Source organism: Carassius gibelio, chromosome A13, assembly GCF_023724105.1.
Source record: "Carassius gibelio isolate Cgi1373 ecotype wild population from Czech Republic chromosome A13, carGib1.2-hapl.c, whole genome shotgun sequence".
Taxonomy (NCBI): domain Eukaryota; kingdom Metazoa; phylum Chordata; class Actinopteri; order Cypriniformes; family Cyprinidae; genus Carassius; species Carassius gibelio.
Window position 1 is genome coordinate 23,641,998 of NC_068383.1, and position 20,545 is coordinate 23,662,542.

The following is a 20,545-nucleotide window of genomic DNA, read 5'->3' on the forward strand; positions in this document are numbered from 1 at the left end:
AGACTTCTAACCTAAAGGTCATAGGATCGAGTCTCAGTAATTGTAATGTAGGTGGGAGGAGTGAATGAACAGTGCACTCTTTCACCCTAATTTCCCACAACTATGGTGCCATTGAGCAAGGCACAAAACCATCCGCTGCTCCGGGGGTACCGAAGCAAAAATGGCTGCCCACTGCTCCAGGTATGTGTTCACAGTGTGTGTGTGTCTGTTTGTTTGTTTACACTACTCGAAATGTACACATTTGGAGTATGGGTTAATATACTTGGCCACATGTCAGAACAAATGACTATCCAAGAAGTGGTACATAGGACTGTGTAAGTTTTGGATGTGTTGATGGAAGCAAACTATTACCTATGTTTTTATCATCATTCTGAATTGGATTAAGATGTAGTATTTTACAAAAATACTTCTTGCTCAAAATGTTGCTTTTTTTCGTGAAACAAACACACATTCAAGTTTTGCTAAAAAAAAAAGACAGCATGAACTACAAAGAAAAAAAAAAGAAAAAAAAGTTTTTTTTTTTTTTTTTTTTTTTTCAAGGCTCTGTGAATTGTTTTTATATATTGCATGTTCTTATATTCATACAGCAAAATATTCTGGATGCCATTACACTTTTTTTTTTTTTAAATGATCAAAAATGCTGGCGGTGACAGCCTTCCTTAAAAAATAAAAAAAATAAAAAAAAAATTAAAAATTTTTAAAAAAAACTTTTTCTGGGAAAGATTTAAAATCTTTAAAATCTTCCAAAAGTCTCTTAGAAACACTGTTCTAATGCATTCTGAATTCATGACCCAATAGTAGTAGTGAAGGTTAGTAATAAGTATTTTATGTACTACTACATTGTATATCTTAAAATTATTTTTAAAACCAAATACATTTTGAATTCAATTAATTCTTGTTACTTAACATTGAATTCCTTATGCAGAATAACATAATACAGAACTAAACTAAAATAACAGAAAAAACAAACTTGCTCTAAATATAAATTTTTACCCAAATTTTAAATCACACTAACTTGAGTGTATAAATGACACCCAAAAGTTCAAGACTAATTTGTGAGTCTTTTTGATCATATTAATTTTGAATTCCCAATCCTAATATTGCTTGATTTAAATGGAAACAATTGTCAAATGAAATGCAAACCTAAACATCACTGATGCATTATTGGGATTGTTCAATCAAAGAAGAAGAAGAGAAAAAGGATCATCATTTACTATCATCATGTCGTTTCCATCCCATAAGACTTTCATCTTTGGATTTTAGTATTCTGTCATATTTTTAGTCCATCCTTTAAAAGTGTATACGTGTAACAAATTGAGATATTTTTCCTAAACTTTGTCCTAAAAGTAATCCATATAAATCATAAAAAGCAATCTTGGATTAAATCGCTTGATTCATATAGATTACTTTTAGGACAAAGTTTAGGAAAAATATCTTAATTTGTTCCAAAGATGAACAAAGGTCTAATGAACATAGAATGATATGAGTGTGAGTAAATTATGTCAGAATTTTCATTTTTGGGAGAACTATCCCTTTAATAAACACATTGATGTTTGAGAACGATAAATGACAATCATATGTCCACCTACCCACACATCTGGGCAGGGCTGCACTCCACACTCTCCTCCCTCCTCCCAAGCAAGTGATCTTACTCTCGCCTTCCAGACGGTAGCCCGCAAAACAGGAAAAGACCAGTGAGTCGCCGACCCCGAACTGGAAGCCCACCCTCCTGCTGTATGCGGGTACTCCCGGGTCCTCGCATGGCTCCAAGCTGTACTCTGCAGCACAAAGTCATAATAACTTAAACTTCCAGACTGCTTAGCAAAGCATGGGTAAGAGTAAGCACCAAGAGAACCGTGCCTTCAAGCACACACCAATGAACAGAATGAGTGGTGCCCCCACCTGAGAAGCTGATATTGAAGCCCTCATATGACATGGAGAAGTCCGAGACAAAGCGTAGCTGGACGCTGAAGTTGCCAAACAGGCCTGCTTTGATGGAGGGTGGCAGGACAGAGCCTGTGAGCCTGGCCACCGGCTCGGAGAAGCTACTATCCTCGGTAATGAGCAGGTAATCATGGGAGTCCTCCAGGTGGAACGTGTGGAAGAGAAGCTGCACTCCTGGGGAATTTCAGATGAGATTAGGGCTGTCAGTCACAAGCAAAACCTCAGTTTCAACCTCACAACCCACTGTGAAGACTTCAGAGGGAACCTAATACTGATCGAAACAGAATCGCATTTTCCCGACATGGTGCCGAGTAATTTAAATGTAGAGAAATGTGAAAGGTATCTTAAATTCATTATCAAGGGTAATTTCAAAGGGCACAGAAAGGAACCGCATGGGTAAAATCATTGTGCCTCAAACTTTTATCAGTTTCAGCAGTACGTGCAACTCTTGTGGCTGTAACATGTTCTTCTGTCTTACCTTTCCCATGGGACACTTCTATTGTCCAAGTGCAGTTCAGAGAGTTTGGGTAGAAATCCGGAAAACCAGGGGAAAGAACTGTTCCAGTTTTTCCATAGATATAGCCCCCACACAATGCTGGAAAAGCAATAACAGAAAAAGTAAATCTAGCCTTGAAATACATACTTCATAATTATTTTGGTTCAAGCTTAAATTGATTTTCTGAAGATAATGTGAGGGTTGTGCCAGGGTGTTGCTATGCAGTTGCTAAAAAGTGGTTTCAGCATTTTACTACATATTGCTGGCTTGTTGCAAATTGTTCATTGTTCAAATAATATAATCAACAATGGTTCAACCATATGTCCAGATTGAGTTGTTGACATCTGGATCAAACACTTCACAAACAATATGTAAAACAGTTGTTACATAAGTAAATATCATAATAAAACTTGCAAAGCTTTCTCTTTTTGTAGTGAAACTACAAAATGATAGATGCAAAACATTGAAATGGAGATGTTTTTACATGAAAAACAAGTTTAAAGTAACACTAACTAATAAGAGGTTGATATCATATAGAGCAAAAATACTTGTAAGAATATCAAAAAGAGATGTAACAACTGAGATAATTTTCTGACTGGAGAATGTCTGTCAGAGACAATAAAAAAAATGAGATTTTTTTTTTATCAAAGAACAAGAGTAAGACAGACATATATGTATTTAAAGCGTCTTTCTTTTCAGATTCTTATTTGCATCATCTTAATAGACTGTATATTAACTTATTGGGAGAAAACCGGTAGTTCTATGTGAAAACAGACATTTAAGCACCTCCATATAGCCAAAATGGCATGATAATAACACCCCATGAATGTTCGACTGTGAGACTGGTAGTCAAATCAGGCTCCTCCTGATCAAAGCATTGAATTGTTGACATTTCGAGATCAACCCTACGGATCTAAAAGAAAACATGATTCATCAGTCAACACAATCTTCTTGCATTGCTCCAAGGTCCAGTTCTGAGGCTCACATGTCTATTATATGCACTTTTGGGTGTGGCCATGTTTAAAATGGTTCTGAATTTGGCTCGAGAAATCAGAATTTTACTCTCCATTAAATAATAATAATCAACCTGACAGAAAGGAAATGTGCAATCTTTTATGAACATGTATTTATATTCCAACAAACAGATGGGGAGTATCTGTCCTGTCTGTAATGACTTTCAGGACCCGATGAGAGCCCGTCATGCTGAATCAAAGTCTGAGCAAACACACAGAGCTGATAAGATGCAAGCGTAAGAAAACATTGGGAATTTTGGAACAGACAGGCAACAGCATGATTGGTCTTTCGGGAAAACACTTTACTTCAATCCCGGTAATCATAAAGCAAATAAGATAAACAGCTTTATAGTGAGCTTTCCTGTAGATATCAGATAAAGGACTTCAATTATATGTTCCCACTTCCCTGTCCTTTTCCTCCTCCATTTAAAGTTATCTATGAAACAGCACATGCCAGTCACCTCTAATCAAAAATGCATGAACTCAAATCTTGGAGGAGTGTTAAGAGGGCTTACCCTTTCCCCTCTGATAAAAATGTAATGCAGCCTAGAAGGATTGGATTATAGCCCTGACCAATGCCCTCGGGCCCCAGATGTTCAAGGGGCTCCAAAGTTCTCCCTAAACGAAACACCTGTGTGCTTAAAACATAGAGTGCAAGCTGACACCAGGGTCCAGTTTTTAGGCATCGTTGGGTGGTAGGGAGGAGCTGATTCTCTTGTACATGATCAGAATCAAGAGAGCGCAACTTGGCCTACCGTCACAGCTGGGCAGCGCATGGTTCCACTGATGGTTTCTCTCGCACACAATGGGTTCATTATCGCTCAGAGTATAGCCTTTATTGCAGCTGAACGTCACTCTGGAGCCGATGGCGAACGTGTCACCATGCCTTTTCCCATTCACCGGGATACCTGGATCTAAACAAGAGTCTGTTTCCATCATAATACCTGTGTGGAAGAAACAAAACAATCAAATATATATATATATATATATATATATATATATATATATATATATATATATATATATATATATATATATATATATATATATATATATATATATATATTTAATTCCACCTCCATGGTCTAAATTGAAAGGAGGATTGTGTCGGAAGCACTTTAGACAGTATTAATCAGCAGATACTAGTCCCAAAGTGGTTTCCTTCCTTGAACTAATATTTTTATTTCTACTTACCTTTTCTATATTTTGAGTGACAGCACTGTTTTCTAAACCATTTCCCCTGACTTCAGAGACTGACTTCTGAGGAATAGTTCCACCTGTTAGTTTCACAACCATTCGGATCTACCTTGTGGCCACTGATAAACCTTTGATAGCTGTCTATAAAGTATGAAAAATGGGAACACTTTGACACAAATGAGTTTCATGTATATCAGTCATAATGTCAGGTAATTTATTGGGAGTCATGAATATCATTTGAGAATCATCTTGCTTCTTGCCCACATTTCTCATTCTTCAGTCTATACTACAGCACATTACATTATAATAAAGATGTTAAATTACTGCTGAGGAAGAGCAACTGGAGACTATTTGTCAAGTCATTTAGTTTTTATAAAGCTATAATTAGCATTTTTCAGTTAAGCTCATGGGGTGGTAAAAAGTGATAACATTTAATTTTACAAACAACCTATTTTTATACAGCTGCAATAATAGAAAAGAAGCAGGCACATGTGCTATAAGCAGTGCTAAATTTGTTAATTGTCTGTGTGTTGCACACACACACACACACACACACACACTATAATTTGCTGTTATACTCCATATAACTCCATATACAAGCCAGAAACTAAGCCTTTTTTTTTGCACAGGCCTATCTAAAGGGTTAATGGTCCCACCTAGTGATCAACTGTAAAAATATATTTGTTTACCTCTTCCCAAAAGGGAAAACCACAAACAATCAAGAATGCATGATTACATGGTGTCATGGCTTTGCAATCAAAAAATGTCGTTATAATGGAAGTCAATAGGGCAAAAACAGCCACCAACAACTAATTAGGGAGAAAAATGTTTAATCTAATGCTGCACAAAAACTAACAATGCATCAAAGCCAATGTTGCTACTAATCTTTGACATGCCCAAGACTGTTGTAAAAAGTAAAAAAAAAAAAAAAATCCAGCCACAATTACTTTTATATTGAAAATAAGTCATTTTGTGTGTTCCCCCCCCCCCCCAAATCAGTGACATCATTTATGAACTTGGCAATTAAAGAGTTAAATTCTTGGATTTTTTTTAAACATTTGGTAGTTTTAATCAGGACTGAAGTTGATTAACAGATTTATGCAAAAAAAAAAAAAAAAAAAATGAATCTGATACATTTTTACAGCAGTTTAATTGAGTGGATGTTTTCATCCACGCACAACTCGAAAGGGTAGTGAATTTGAACAATGCACAAGGGTTAAGGACCTGTCCCACTCCAGTTCAGCCCATCCCACCCTCTCATAACTAAAGAGTTGACTACAAAAGGAGCACCCACCTCTCTTCCATATTATAGTTCCTAGACACTATTTTAGGTTGCCAGTTAGAACTGACAAGTGAAACATAACGTGTGACTGAACAATGGCATTGTTTAACAAAAAATAAAAAATGGTTGATAAATAAATAAATAAATAAATACATTATATATAAGTCATTATATATGCAAACTCAAAAAATTGTTAGCATTGTTAAATCTTTATCTCCATATTTTATCTGTATTTTTAAACATAGCATAACATAACATAACGTAAAACATAGCATAACACAAGATAACATATAAATTATAACAACAATGTCAACTATCTCTTTTAATTTGCCAATTTGTAAAGCACTTATTTTATTATAAGTTCTGTTTTTATAAATAAGAATTTGATCACTGATATTTGATTTTACTTGCAGGGAAGATTAATTTCTGTTAATTTACATCTGTGTGCCGTGCCATGATAAGACATCTCCATAGGACAAACTGATTATTAAAAAGGTATAACTTCAGGTTTTACTTTTTCTATGGAGATATTATAAATCATTAATACCATGAATATCACACTTGAATTTTCATTAAATTAACAGGGCTTTTGACCCTCTACTGCACACATTTTAATGGTACATACATGCTAAATATTACATAAGACAATGCTCAGAAAGCAATATAAAATCACAAATCTTTTTTGTTTTTTTTCAAAAATGTCAAGAAATCATTAAGTAAAAAGGGTTTGATATACTGGATTAGATACAGGCATAGGTTTATATCATGTAGAGTTGTGTGTCATCTCATGTACTTCATGTTATGAGATTTCACTCTGTGTGAAATTTTTGTCACACATTATTTGCCAGTGAGAGAAATTGTCCAAGGGGACCTCCTGGTTAGGGATGGGAGCCGTGGACCCCTGCATCCTTACCCCTTATCGCACAATATTGCCCTGAGACTACAGAAAGAAAAACTGATTTTCTAAACAGGCAAAAAAAAAAAAAAAAAACTTCATAAAACCTGACAAAGGTCTTCTCTACACCTTCATGCATATTCATTTATTGTTATGTAGAGTTCATGTCATTAAAAAAAAAAAAAAAGATTACTCAAGCAAATAATTTTACCTTCATCTCACACCACGTGCTACTGTGATCATGTGTCAGAAAATTAAATCCTGTCTTCAAATATTATACTTAAATAAATAAATATATAAATAAATATTTTACCTGCCTGTTTATTTATGCATTTGCATACCTCTGCACAGTAGTGAGAGTCAAGGGTGGGGCTACTGTAGCAGGTTAATCAGAGGGTTTTAGTGATTTAGTCGAAATTCAGATTTGTTACAGAAGTGCAACCCAAAATTTGAAGACTTGGCAAAATGCACAGAGACAGACAATGGAGTAAATCAAGGGTAAACATAGGTGCTATTTTACAAAATAGAATAATTTATGTAATATTTGGGTTTCAATCAAGATTAAGAACTTGTAGAGTTTTTTCATGATAGGTCAGCTTAACTTCAAGTTAAGGAGGTGTGGGTAGGGGAGTTGTGATGCACTTGCAAAGGCTGTTTGAAAATATGCTTTCTTTTTGTTATTCTGCTATGTGACAGTAGGAGCACAGAAACTGCATGCTCCACCTTTAACAATAAATTTGACATATAAAGTAATCAAAAGACTTTCATGCTAGTGGTGGTTTAACCATTCTCGGTTCCATGTTACAATTTACTAACGTTTTTATTTAATTATTTTTCCTCTATATGCCTGCGGGGGATCCACTATAACAGATGCCACATCTGATTTTGTCCTTTTTTTTTTTTTTTTTTCGGCTAGTCCCTGTAAACAAGTCAACAATAATTACAAAAGCATTAAAATATGCATTTAACAATAATGATTGGTCGATCTGATGAGCTTGTACTAACAAACAAACAGGCCTTGTGTCAGCGGGACATTAAACTCTAACTGCACTCTGAAGTGTAGTTTACAAACCCACCACTACCACACATATTCAAAAAGAAAACAAACTTAATTTTCGGATTAATTTAATTACTCACAGAGGTTCTTCACCTCTCTTAAAGTTGCCTCTGAATGTTGATATTGGTCATGTGACGCTAGCACACACTTGCCGGGCTTCTCTACATAATTTTTAGGCAACTAGAAACTAAAATCTGATTGTAACCCTGGAGAAGCCATTATAATTAGATCACATGCACCAGAGAGCGTGTCCTGCTAAAATTTGCAAAATATTGCAGAACTGCCCACTTTGGAGTGTGAAAACCCAATATTTATACATTTAAATCACTGCAGAGGAAAGATGAGAAACTGACTCACTCTCATAGCGGATCTGGAAGCCTTCGCTGGAACGGCTGTTGTCGGTAGTAAAGAGCAGGTACATGTAATTGCCGGTGCTGATGAGGAAGTGGGGGGCCTGAGTGCCATGGTACTCCCCGATCAATGGCGATGAGTTGGAGGGTCCATCCCGAATCTCCAATGTGTCGTAATTAACCTCTGTCTGAAACCTGCACAGGAAATCGAAAAGAGCGGAACATCTGCTTATGACCCAGGTCTTTATCAGAATTATTCTAATGAGGGAGATTAAACTGGAAGGTTAATGAAAAAAAAAAAATTGTAAGAGTGAGAAACTGTACTTAAGAGAATGTTGCCAGGGCTTCCAAAAAGGGGACAGGGATGTTTATCCAGGGCTTTCACATAAAAAAAAAAAAAAAAAAATAATAAATAAAAATCCCCAAAACAAATCAATACCTGTCAAATGATATCTTGACGGCATGATCCTTCCTGGCTTCAATCACCCATTCACAGTTAAGGGAGTCTTTGTAGTATCCGGGCCAGCCAGGGGAAAGTAAGACCCCCATGGGAGCCGTTAGATGTCCACCACATGGAGCTGGGATAGTGAGAGTGCAGAAAAAATTAATTTTAACAGCAGCCCATCTCAAAAATCCCAGCAGCACCTTTAGAAAAGGTGCAGAAGACCAAAGTCTAAAAGCTCTCTCACCTTCACACCGGGGGACAGCCGCGTTCCACACTACATTTCCATCCTGGAAGACACAGGTAATGGATTCGGATCCATGGGTTTTGATAAAGCCCTCTTCACAAGTGAAGAGCACTGAGCTACCCAGTAAGAAGTGTTCTCCAAAGCGCTGCCCGTTGACAGGAATACCAGGGTCATGACATTCATTCTGACCAAAAGCTATAGACACAGGATAAAAGTATAATCAGTGCTGAAGCATATAATAAATGTGCAAAAACAAAGCTAACACACATGATGGCACTACATATTAAGTTTGGGTCAGCGTATTCTTACGATTTCTCCATCTACTGGAAATTGGTATGACTTCTCATGAGCCTGGGTTGGATACCACACAATGCAATATTAGTTTTTAAAAAAATGTCACTTTGGCAACAATTAATTAGGTTCAGCAGATTCTACAAAGTCTGGATTTTGCATCGATGAATGTCCAAAAGTAGTTTGTTAAGATTTTCCATTACAAGATGAATTACAGTATAATTACATAATTATATTCCGAGGCATTATTTCACTTTGTTTTATGGTATGGTTGAATACTTGATTCTGATTGGTTGACAAACATTCATAGGTGTTCAATAATTAATTTTCTGTATCTGCACTTCTATGAAGTAGTTCCAGGTTGAATTACTTTGTTGAACGAGTCAAGCAGTAAAACTGTCTTGAGTTACTAATGAATTATTAATGACTAAGAAAATAATTATGTGTGAGTATTTCAAGGGCCAAAAACCTTAAGAATGTATTGAGAACAAACCTGCACAATAATGGCAGCATTACCATCATTGGGTGTGCATTACATTTCATAATTCATTAGTCCTTCATCAATACTTCCTTAATTAACTTTATATTAACTGTTATAATTCCCAGGAAAAATAAATCTGAATCATGTGAAAGAACCACAGATGCTGAGGTGGTACATGGATAAACGTCAACAGAAAGCCTTCAGCCTTCGTTTCTAAACCCTCTATTTTTCCTGCAATATGGTGGTTTAAGACACACTCAAGATGGCTTGAAGATTTTTGTCAAATCTCTGCTTTCCCTTTCCCACAACTCTGCAGACAGCTCACATATGTGTCGAACATGCATCACAGGATGTCAGTGTGGAAGCTTCAATTATTCAATATGTATACTTGCAGAAGCAGAGGATCCTGTCAAAGCTACTTCAGTGTTTCCATTTGATGAACACCTCTGTCTGCAAGGCCCCTGTGGAATCATGATGGCTAATGCATGGAGACCTTGCAGCCAGGGCTTAGGATATGTACGCAGCTCTACCCCATTCCCAAATGACAGCCTCATTGTTCTTAGGGCCATGCCTGACAGTTGCACCAACGCCACTTTGGGAAACATGTCTACTACTTTCTGAGACAATGACACAACATTACTGAAGCATTACTGTTGAAATATCAAACCACACAATCCACTGACACTGACATTACCTTGAACTACTGATTCCATCTACCACCCCTTTTTGTTCCCACATAGACGTTCCAACACAGATCTTGTTCACAGTTAGATCTATTCACTAAAAATGTAAATACTTTTGTTGTAAATACATTAAGCTTGCTGACTTGATGTATCCCTAATGGCATTCTAACAGTCTAACTATATTTATTCAAGATTCATGATTATTTATTGTCACTACAGAAAGTACAGTGAAATTGGACTATTGTTAATGAAGAGCAAAGCTAAATTTATACACTTAGCAGTTGCCTTTATATATATAAAAAAAGACAAAAATTATCCAAAGCATTTGTTTTATCATTAAATGTGTTTCCTAGGCATCAAACCATGACCTTGGCATTGCTAGGACACACTGTACCAGTTAAGCTTCATGAATACTACACTGGTATCAAAGATACATTCCAGAGAGGGCAAAACAAGCAAGCACTATTTCCAATGACAAGCTAGGAGAAAGTTCAAAATTCCCTTGTGTACAATTACATCCAAATGATGCTACTTTAGAATTTGTTCAAAAGAAAGTATCTTAATCGTTCTGCCTACTTTTTATATTAAAAAAAAGCTTGTTGCTGTAAAAATGGAATCCTGTGAAAATTGTACTGAAGTTTGCCATTTTCTAAAAGGAGATATGCCTAATTAAAGTGTTGGAATTGCACCATAATATTCCCTGCCTTAATCACAGTGTAAAAAAAAAAAAGTTCAGTCAACTTAAAAAAAATAAAAAATAAGGCAACTTATTGCAAGCACTTTTTTGAGTAAACTTAACAAACGCGGACTCAAGTCCACCCAACTTAAAATAATAACTTAATATCACAAGTTGTCACAACATAAATAGTCATGTTAACCTAAAAATATCAGAACAAAATATTTTTTGTTTACTGAACACAAGGCCTGTTATCTATAAGCATACACAATTTTAAAGTGAAAAAAGTGAAAAGTGACGTGACATTCAGCCAAGTATGGTGACCCATACTCAGAATTCATGCTCTACATTTAACCCATCCAAAGAGCGCGCACACACACACACACACACACACACACACACACGCACACTTCCTTCCTCCTCCTCTCATTTGATTGTACCATGTGTTGAGTTCAGTGTAAAATGCATTGAGTAAAGAAGTTAATATACAAGACTCAGTATGTCCTTGTGCTATGGACACAAACTTTCAATAATAAAAAAAATTATTTGACCCGTGTTATGGTCTTTTATTTATTTAGACTATTTGAATCATATAAAATCATGTCCAAGTGGTTAGAGTTTGACTCCTAACCCTTGAGTTGTGGGTTCGAAACTCGGGCCGGCAATAACACGACTGAGGTGCCCTTGAGCAAGGCAAGGCCCCAACTACTCCCTGGGTGCCACAGCATAAATGATGAACACGGCACCGTGTGTGTGTGTGTGTGTGCTCACTGCTCTGTGTGTGTGCACTTTGGATGGGTTAAATTGTGTATGCTTATAGATAATAGGCCTTGTGTTCAGTAAATAAAAAATATTTTGTTCTGATATTTTTTTATGTTAACATGGCTATTTATGTTGTGACAACTTGTGATATTAAGTTTTTATTTTAAGTTGCATGGACTTTAGTCCCTGTTTGTTAAGTTTACTCAAAAAAGCGATAAGTTGCCTTATGTTTTTACAGTGCAAATGACTGTGAACTGTGTACTGACTAGCCTTGTAAGTATCCTAATCAGCCCAAGACAGCTATATTATTTGTGCTCCTAGTGGTGCGGAAATTGCACACTTCACCCGTAAAAAATAATAATCAACATAATATGGATATTGCAATTACTTGTGTAGGTGATATTAAACCCTTTTCCCGTGTTTGAGTGGTCCGACTGGAACTCCAAGCGCATTATATGGCCATTGCTAGCAATCTGTGAGGGTACATCCTTCCCAGAGAACGTTCCAAACGTGGTGGGTTCTGGCATCCCATCGTCTTTCACAATGAGATAGTCAAACTGGGGCTCCAACTCAAAATCGCTGAAAATGAGATGGATCCTATTGCCTGGCTCAGCTATAATGAGCCACACACAGTTCATGTTGTTTCCGTATTCCTCTGGGTAGCTTGGCGATAGGATGATGCCTGATGAAGTGGTGAAATTGAAGAAGCAGGAGACTGTGGAGATGAAGACAAATATATATATATGTGTATATATAATTCCATTACAAAGGTTACAATATTTATTTTCATCCACAATGGGTACATTGTCAGAAATGTTATTATGTCTGTAAAAAAAGATGAGAGAAAAGAGAATTCACATAGACCATGCTAATGAGGTGTTTGCATAGTGCAGAAATTATGACATGTCAAGGAATTCACTCATAGTCTGAGATTTGTCAGGAAAAGTCATTTAAGAGGTTTTCTTTTTAACAACAAAAACATTAACGAGTACACTGCTCCCTCTTACCTCAGTACTAAGGAAAAATACCATTTCATGACAGATTGAGGGGCAAATTCACTACAGCTGTGCTTATATTTCAGTTTGTGTGAGCAAAAACTGGTGCAGTGTGGCACCATGTTTATGTAAATTTATATCATTATCGATTTTTTAGACATTTTATTTATTTATTTATTTATTTATTTATTTATTTATTTATTTATTTATTTATTTATTGCAGACTGGGCATATATCCAGACATTTGTAGTCAAACAATCAGACACAGTGCATTCTCTATTGAGAAAGAAAGAGACAGTAACACATTCCAGAAACAGAAATATGATAATTGATCTCTCATACAGCAAACCTGGTAATTTCTAGCATGGATGGCTGCCATTTAGCTTCATATCTGCCCCTAATCTAGATGTCATGTTTTTACAGAGGCGATACATTAATCATTGTAAATGGCAACATTTTAATTATAATCATGCATTTCAGAAAATGACTCTTACAGACGCAGCTGGGTTTGTTTCCAGACCACTGGTTATTTTGCTGGCATGATATTGTCCTCTCGCCAACCAATTCAAAAGCAGCCTGACACTCAAAGGTCAGCACATCACCATGTAAAAAACGGTCCCCAGTTCGCTTTCCATATGCAGGGACGCCTGGGTCTCCACATCCACCTTTTTCAATTTCTGTGGAATACAAGAGTACATGATTTATTTAATTTAAACATGTGGTTTTCAGCCTGGCAATTGGACCACCTTTTGGTATTGTAAGTAGTTTAACACAGTGATTTCGCTCTAGAAATTGGATTTTACATTGAAGTGCCAACTCAAAATAGAACCAAGAATGTTTATTGTACAAAAGTAAACAACAACAAAAAAAAAAAAAAACTCTGCTTCCCGAAATATATCAACATTAACATGAACTACATAAGCCTAGCAATATAGAAGAAACAGCCTCACTTAAACAGGAAAACAATTAAAGTGTAATGTATATAGGATTTATTCGACATAAACAACAAAAATATGGGAAACACATTCAAACATTCAGACAATGGTAAACCTATTTTTTGCAGCTATCCTAATATATTTATATTGTTAGTTGCATTGTATCATTTAGCATTACTTTTTCTGTGCTGTCCTTGACAGTATCAGAATAGTTCTTCAACACATTTTTGATTTGTGATAACTCCTGAGCTAGGCTGTTTATTTCCAGGAAATGTTTTGGAAGGCAGTATAAAATGACAGTGACAAACGAATGATGTTCAGGAAGAGTTCATTTTTATGTTAACAACTATGGTGTCAGCTCAGCAGCAAGTGCTCTATTGACCCAGCCAGACGATTATCTACAGGGGATGAGTTTCCCACTTGCGGCAGATTCTACAAGCTCTACAAGGTGATAAGAGCATGCTAAATACCTTCAGTGCTGCCACAGGCGATTAGTTTAAGAATCCACAAAAAACGCTAGGCTATCGTGTTAGGACTGCCAACTCATCAAAGCAAACAGATCTTACAGACAAAGGTATTAAATAATGCACAGGAAGGCTACCGGGACCATTACCAGTTATATAAACGTTCTGTTAAACATTTGCATATATTTCTGTATGGGGCTTTTAACACCGTTAACACAGCATTTAGCTAATGTGTTTACCTTCCTAAAGCTCTAGACCAAACAAATCTATTATCTGTCCTATTGACAAAAATGTCAAATTTGCCAGGACAAGTCATTGTGTTCCTTAGACACTGGGGAAAAATTTATGCTAATAAATTAAATGTAACAGCATATACCATTATTAAATGGAAAAGCAGTTCTCTGACATTTTCTGTGCAATTAAGTGTGAAATATTTTTGTTTAGGTTCTCTGGTAATTACTCAAGCATTTTCCTATTTAAAAATAAAAGAAAAATTATATATATTTATATATATATATATATATATATATATATATATATATATATATATATATATATATATATATATATATATATATATATATATATATATATATATATATATATATATATATATATATATATATATATATATATATATATATATATATATATATATATATATATATATATAATTGTAATTGTATTTATTGTATGGCCATTCTTTCATAAAAACTCCATTTTAACTTATTGGTTGGGAATGAAATCCATAAATAATGCCTGATTTTTGTTTAGTGAAGTATTTTATGAAATATTCATTTAACTCTTTAGAGCAGTGCTTCCCAAAACTGTCCTGGAGACCCCCCTGCCCTGTTCCTTTTGTATGTCTCCCTTATCTAACAGACGTGATTCCACTCATCAGCTAGTTTGTAGAGACTGCAAGATCGAAATTGAGTGTGTCTAGGGAGACATGCAAAATGTGCAGGGCAGGGGGTCCTCAAGGACAGGTTTGGAAAGGACTACTTTAGAGGTTTGGGTTTAATCATCTACCAGGCCTTTGGGCTGTCTGCTCACTGCTGGTGACCAGCAAAAGTTTATCATTTCCATTGAAGGGGAAAACAATCCTTTGCCAATCTAAGAACTTTTAAATGAACATATGAAATGATGAATTTGAGTTTGACATCTACACAGCCTCAAACAAAGTGTCCCACCAGTGGGTCCCTGTGGAAATGTTGTCAAACATGGCAACGTGACTAGAAGCACAAGTGTGAAATTGGGTTTACACAAAGTTAATTGGGTTTGTGTCATTGTGCTAGGCTATCCAGACGGTGAGAATTGCTCAATTGTGAGGTTACAGTTTAGAGTGAAGAGTGGCTAGGGAAAAACTCTATTTCAAGGTATTAAACAGCATGCTTTGGAAAAACAAGTTATGGGGTTGAAAAAGGAAGAAACAAAGGGAATAGATAAACACAAAAGAAAAAAGTCTACTTAATCATGCTGAAATAAATTAAAGTGTTGTCAAATTTATCAAGGAAATCCACTGGGAACTCGAACAATTATACATACAATTTAATTTTGGAAATATTCATAAACATAAAACAAACAAACAAAAAAATATGTGGCATATCATAAAAAAATAAGTTATTGGTTACATTAATCATGTGAATATAAATAACAACAGTATGTAAAACAGAAGCATTTTCACCACTCTGTTAAGAGTTCAGTTATTGAGCTGATAAATTGATAATGGTGCAACATGTTTACCTTTGAATAAGAAATGGCTGTTTCTGTAGCAAATTTTATCGGTTTATCTGTGTATATACAGTCTTGTTCAAAATAATAGCAGTACAATGTGACTAACCAGAATAATCAAGGTTTTTAGTATATTTTTTATTGCTACGTGGCAAACAAGTTACCAGTAGGTTCAGTAGATTGTCAGAAAACAAACAAGACCCAGCATTCATGATATGCACGCTCTTAAGGCTGTGCAATTGGGCAATTAGTTGAAAGGGGTGTGTTCAAAAAAAATAGCAGTGTCTACCTTTGACTGTACAAACTCAAAACTATTTTGTACAAACATTTTTTTTTCTGGGATTTAGCAATCCTGTGAATCACTAAACTAATATTTAGTTGTATGACCACAGTTTTTTAAAACTGCTTGACATCTGTGTGGCATGGAGTCAACCAACTTGTGGCACCTCTCAGCTGTTATTTCACTCCATGATTCTTTAACAACATTCCACAATTCATTCACATTTCTTGGTTTTGCTTCAGAAACAGCATTTTTGATATCACCCCACAAGTTCTCAATTGGATTAAGGTCTGGAGATTGGGCTGGCCACTCCATAACATTAATTTTGTTGGTTTGGAACCAAGACTTTGCCCGTTTACTAGTGTGTTTTGGGTCATTGTCTTGTTGAAACAACCATTTCAAGGGCATGTCCTCTTCAGCATAGGGCAACATGACCTCTTCAAGTATTTTAACATATGCAAACTGATCCATGATCCCTGGTATGCGATAAATAGGCCCAACACCATAGTAGGAGAAACATGCCCATATCATGATGCTTGCACCTCCATGCTTCACTGTCTTCACTGTGTACTGTGGCTTGAATTCAGAGTTTGGGGGTCGTCTCACAAACTGCCTGTGGCCCTTGGACCCAAAAAGAACAATTTTACTCTCATCAGTCCACAAAATGTTCCTCCATTTCTCTTTAGGCCAGTTGATGTGTTCTTTGGCAAATTGTAACCTCTTCTGCACATGCCTTTTTTTTAACAGAGGGACTTTGCGGGGGATTCTTGAAAATAGATTAGCTTCACACAGACGTCTTCTAACTGTCACAGTACTTACAGGTAACTCCAGACTGTCTTTGATCATCCTGGAGGTGATCATTGGCTGAGCCTTTGCCATTCTGGTTATTCTTCTATCCATTTTGATGGTTGTCTTCCGTTTTCTTCCACGTCTCTCTGGTTTTGCTCTCCATTTTAAGGCATTGGAGATCATTTTAGCTGAACAGCCTATCATTTTTTGCACCTCTTTATAGGTTTTCCCCTCTCTAATCAACTTTTTAATCAAAGTACGCTGTTCTTCTGAACAATGTCTTGAACGACCCATTTTCCTCAGCTTTCAAATGCATGTTCAACAAGTGTTGGCTTCATCCTTAAATAGGGGCCACCTGATTCACACCTGTTTCTTCACAAAATTGATGACCTCAGTGATTGAATGCCACACTGCTATTTTTTTGAACACACCCCTTTCAACTAATTCAACTAATTGCCCAATTGCACAGCCTTAAGAGCGTGCATATCATGAATGCTGGGTCTTGTTTGTTTTCTGACAATCTACTGAACCTACTGGTAACTTGTTTGCCACGTAGCAATAAAAATATACTAAAAACCTTGATTATTCTGGTTAGTCACATTGTACTGCTATTATTTTGAACAAGACTGTATAAATACATGTTTGCGATCTGACTTGCTTTGATGCTATTCTCCTGCAGGGTGAACAGCAGGTAGAATATTTCACACAAGCTTTTGAAACATGTCTGCACTGCACATATGCTGCTCCATTTGCCTTTGATTTGCATGCCATTTTGAAACTGGTACGCTTTAACAACCGAAATTCACCAAAGCATACCTTTTCACTGTGAAAAGGAATAAATAACACACTGATATTTCTTGTCTTGTTTCATCACTCTTACAGTCAGTGGAAATGACCATAAGAAAGCAAAAACCAGGTGTTTCCAAACATCACATACCTTCATATACAGCCTTGAATCCTTGCGATCTGATCGTGTCATCAGATTGCAGATGGAGCCACATCTGGCTGCTCATACTCACAATCAAATCGGGCACGCTGGATCCTGTGAGACTAGAATAGATGCACAAAATCTAATTTTATTCTTTGATTTGTGTATTCATATGGAGCCATGAAACTTTATACATAAGCCCATTGCCATTTTCATGTGGTTGCTTCTCTTGAAAGAAATAAAGTCACTTAGGCATTTATAAATAGAAGCACATGCCTGTTCACACTTTAACATAAGAATCCTTTTTGCTCTACTCACACATAAAGTACTCTTCGAGCATCACCTATCTTCCCTCCGTCACCCACTGTTAACGTATCATATGCTCGCTCTAGATCAAACTCCTCAAAAGCCAGCTTGATGACCTATAAGAATAAAAGAGAGGTCATGACAAACACCACGGGTTAAAAAGCTCAGAACAGAATTGCCCTATCCACATGAGGCTGACTCAGAGATTAATCATATTAAAAACAGCAACGCAGGTCAGTCATCACTCTTTATTATTTTCCATGGCTACACATGTAAGGCTGATTGCAGAAGCAGAGATTAAGGTGCAATTAAATAATTTTGTTTAATTTAAGATATGTGAGTATTTGAAAAGTTCCACCATGTATGGTTCAAAGCCCGGGGAAAATGGTCGCATGTTCATTTGATTTGAGCACAGAAAGAACAGCTGCAGAAAGAAAATTGGATTCAATGAGAGATTGCTGGAAGGAGAAGGGGGTGGGGGGGATCAAGCTTAATTAGGACAACCCTATTGTCAAAATCCTCACTTTTTTTTTTTTTTTCAAATGGTCTATTTAAGAGTTATTATTCTCATCTAAATTCTGTCCCATCTTTAAATGTGTTTGGTGTATAATTATTAAGTTCCAAACCGTATTCCTTTCTTTCTTCAGTGGAACACAAAATGAGATGTTATGCAGAATGTCATCAATGCATTTTCAATGAATTTTTTATACAATGAAAGTGAGAGGGGATGGAAAGTGAAACTGCCATTCTAAATGTCCTTTTGTGTTCCACGCAAGGACAGTGTGCAATATTTTGAACATGAGAGTGAGTAAAATGTAATTTAACATGCAGAGACACAGTAATTTGTACTTTGTTAATTCCGCCGATAAGGTGCAAACATTGTTTTTTTTTTCTTGTTTTTTTCCATACAACAACCTAACTTGCTGATTGCACCTCCATAATCTGAACTACGTTGCATGTTGTTACATTAATTGATATTTCAAAATTTTGCCAAAGCATATTCTGTCCCACCACCTTTTGAAAACCATAAAAAAAAAAAAAAATGCATTCAAAAAGCTTAGTAATAACGCAAAGTATACAACTCCAATCCATAGTTCTTCGTAATCTAATTAATTTATGTAACACAAAATGCATTGGCGCCAGTCAGACAGGCCTGAAGCGCACCTCCCAAAAGCATTGTTAGCCAACTGTGGTTGCAAGTTCCAATGAACTCTGTTTGTTGAACTTGCAACTTGGAAATGGTTATTCTTCTGTTGATAATTGTACACCTGCAAAATGCTAGAAATGTACAGCATCATTTACCCTATGCAATTTGGTTGCTAGGACACTACTCAAACACCTGCAAAGCTAACAATAGCATTGCCGATTTGTTGCCTTATACATCATCTTCTGTCATTGCAAAGGTTAATGAAGTGAAGTATGAATATATCCCCACAAGTGATTTCTAATGTCTAGCAGACATTAGTGAAGTGGCTAACACTGGTTACACCACCTCTAATTAATGGGTAATTACTACTACAAAATTGTTGGCCAGTTATGTTGATAAAACCTGGAATGTGTTCATCAATTTATATAAAAACTTAAAATTAAGTGAACATAGGGTTTATAAATTGGTCATGGCATTTAAAATTGTGCTTTTTTATTCTACTATTAAAAGGATAATTTTAATGTTGGATTCTGATCAGTCCATACATCGCTCCAACAGTTTCAACCCTATTCCAAACGTTGCAGGCATCACAGCATGTTGTTACTTACAATTGAACTACTATAGCCTGTGATTTATCTCACAAATAAATATTTCCTTAACAAATGTTTCAGTAGATATTATCATTTTATAATTGCTAGAGGGTCTTTGGTCACCATTTTGGTGATAGAGAAAGTAAGATGGCTGCATTAGTTAAAAAAGAAAAAATGAAAAAGAAAAAGGGGGGCCGATTGAGCAACACTGAGAAGATCTTGACAACAATCTGATCTGTATAAAATGTAAACGCTGATACGGAGTCGTTTGTGGAGACCTTAAACTAGAATTTTAAAATACAGGCTTTTAAATTATTCTGTCAAGATTCTTCTGTCAAGAGGTAAAGAATGTTTTTTTTTTTTTTTTTTTTTTTAAGAAGACCTAGCGAGAGGATAAAAACAGCACTCATGGTCAACATAAACACAATCAGAGAGTGACAGGACATCTTAGTGATTGTTCCCTGCACCAGCTTTAAAGAATTATTGATTTCTTTATTTTATACAAAAATGAAATGGGCTGACATGGCCTCACTGACTCTCCCTGAGTTTGAGAGAAGACGGCTC

At 36.0% G+C, this 20,545-nt stretch overlaps 1 protein-coding gene across 1 annotated transcript in view; it reads right to left on the bottom strand.

The window, feature by feature from the left end:
- LOC128026620 (CUB and sushi domain-containing protein 1) overlaps positions 1 to 20,545 on the bottom strand; it is a 386,318-nt gene that overhangs the window by 143,951 nt on the left and 221,822 nt on the right. The window contains exons 11-21 of the mRNA XM_052613862.1: positions 18,257 to 18,360; positions 17,948 to 18,060; positions 13,306 to 13,488; positions 12,205 to 12,531; positions 8,924 to 9,118; positions 8,674 to 8,812; positions 8,242 to 8,429; positions 4,209 to 4,397; positions 2,423 to 2,539; positions 1,903 to 2,118; positions 1,590 to 1,778 (exon numbers count right to left, since the gene is read on the bottom strand). Of these exons, the coding sequence (XP_052469822.1) occupies positions 1,590 to 1,778; positions 1,903 to 2,118; positions 2,423 to 2,539; positions 4,209 to 4,397; positions 8,242 to 8,429; positions 8,674 to 8,812; positions 8,924 to 9,118; positions 12,205 to 12,531; positions 13,306 to 13,488; positions 17,948 to 18,060; positions 18,257 to 18,360 (1,960 nt within the window). The remainder of the gene's footprint in view (positions 1 to 1,589; positions 1,779 to 1,902; positions 2,119 to 2,422; positions 2,540 to 4,208; positions 4,398 to 8,241; positions 8,430 to 8,673; positions 8,813 to 8,923; positions 9,119 to 12,204; positions 12,532 to 13,305; positions 13,489 to 17,947; positions 18,061 to 18,256; positions 18,361 to 20,545) is intronic.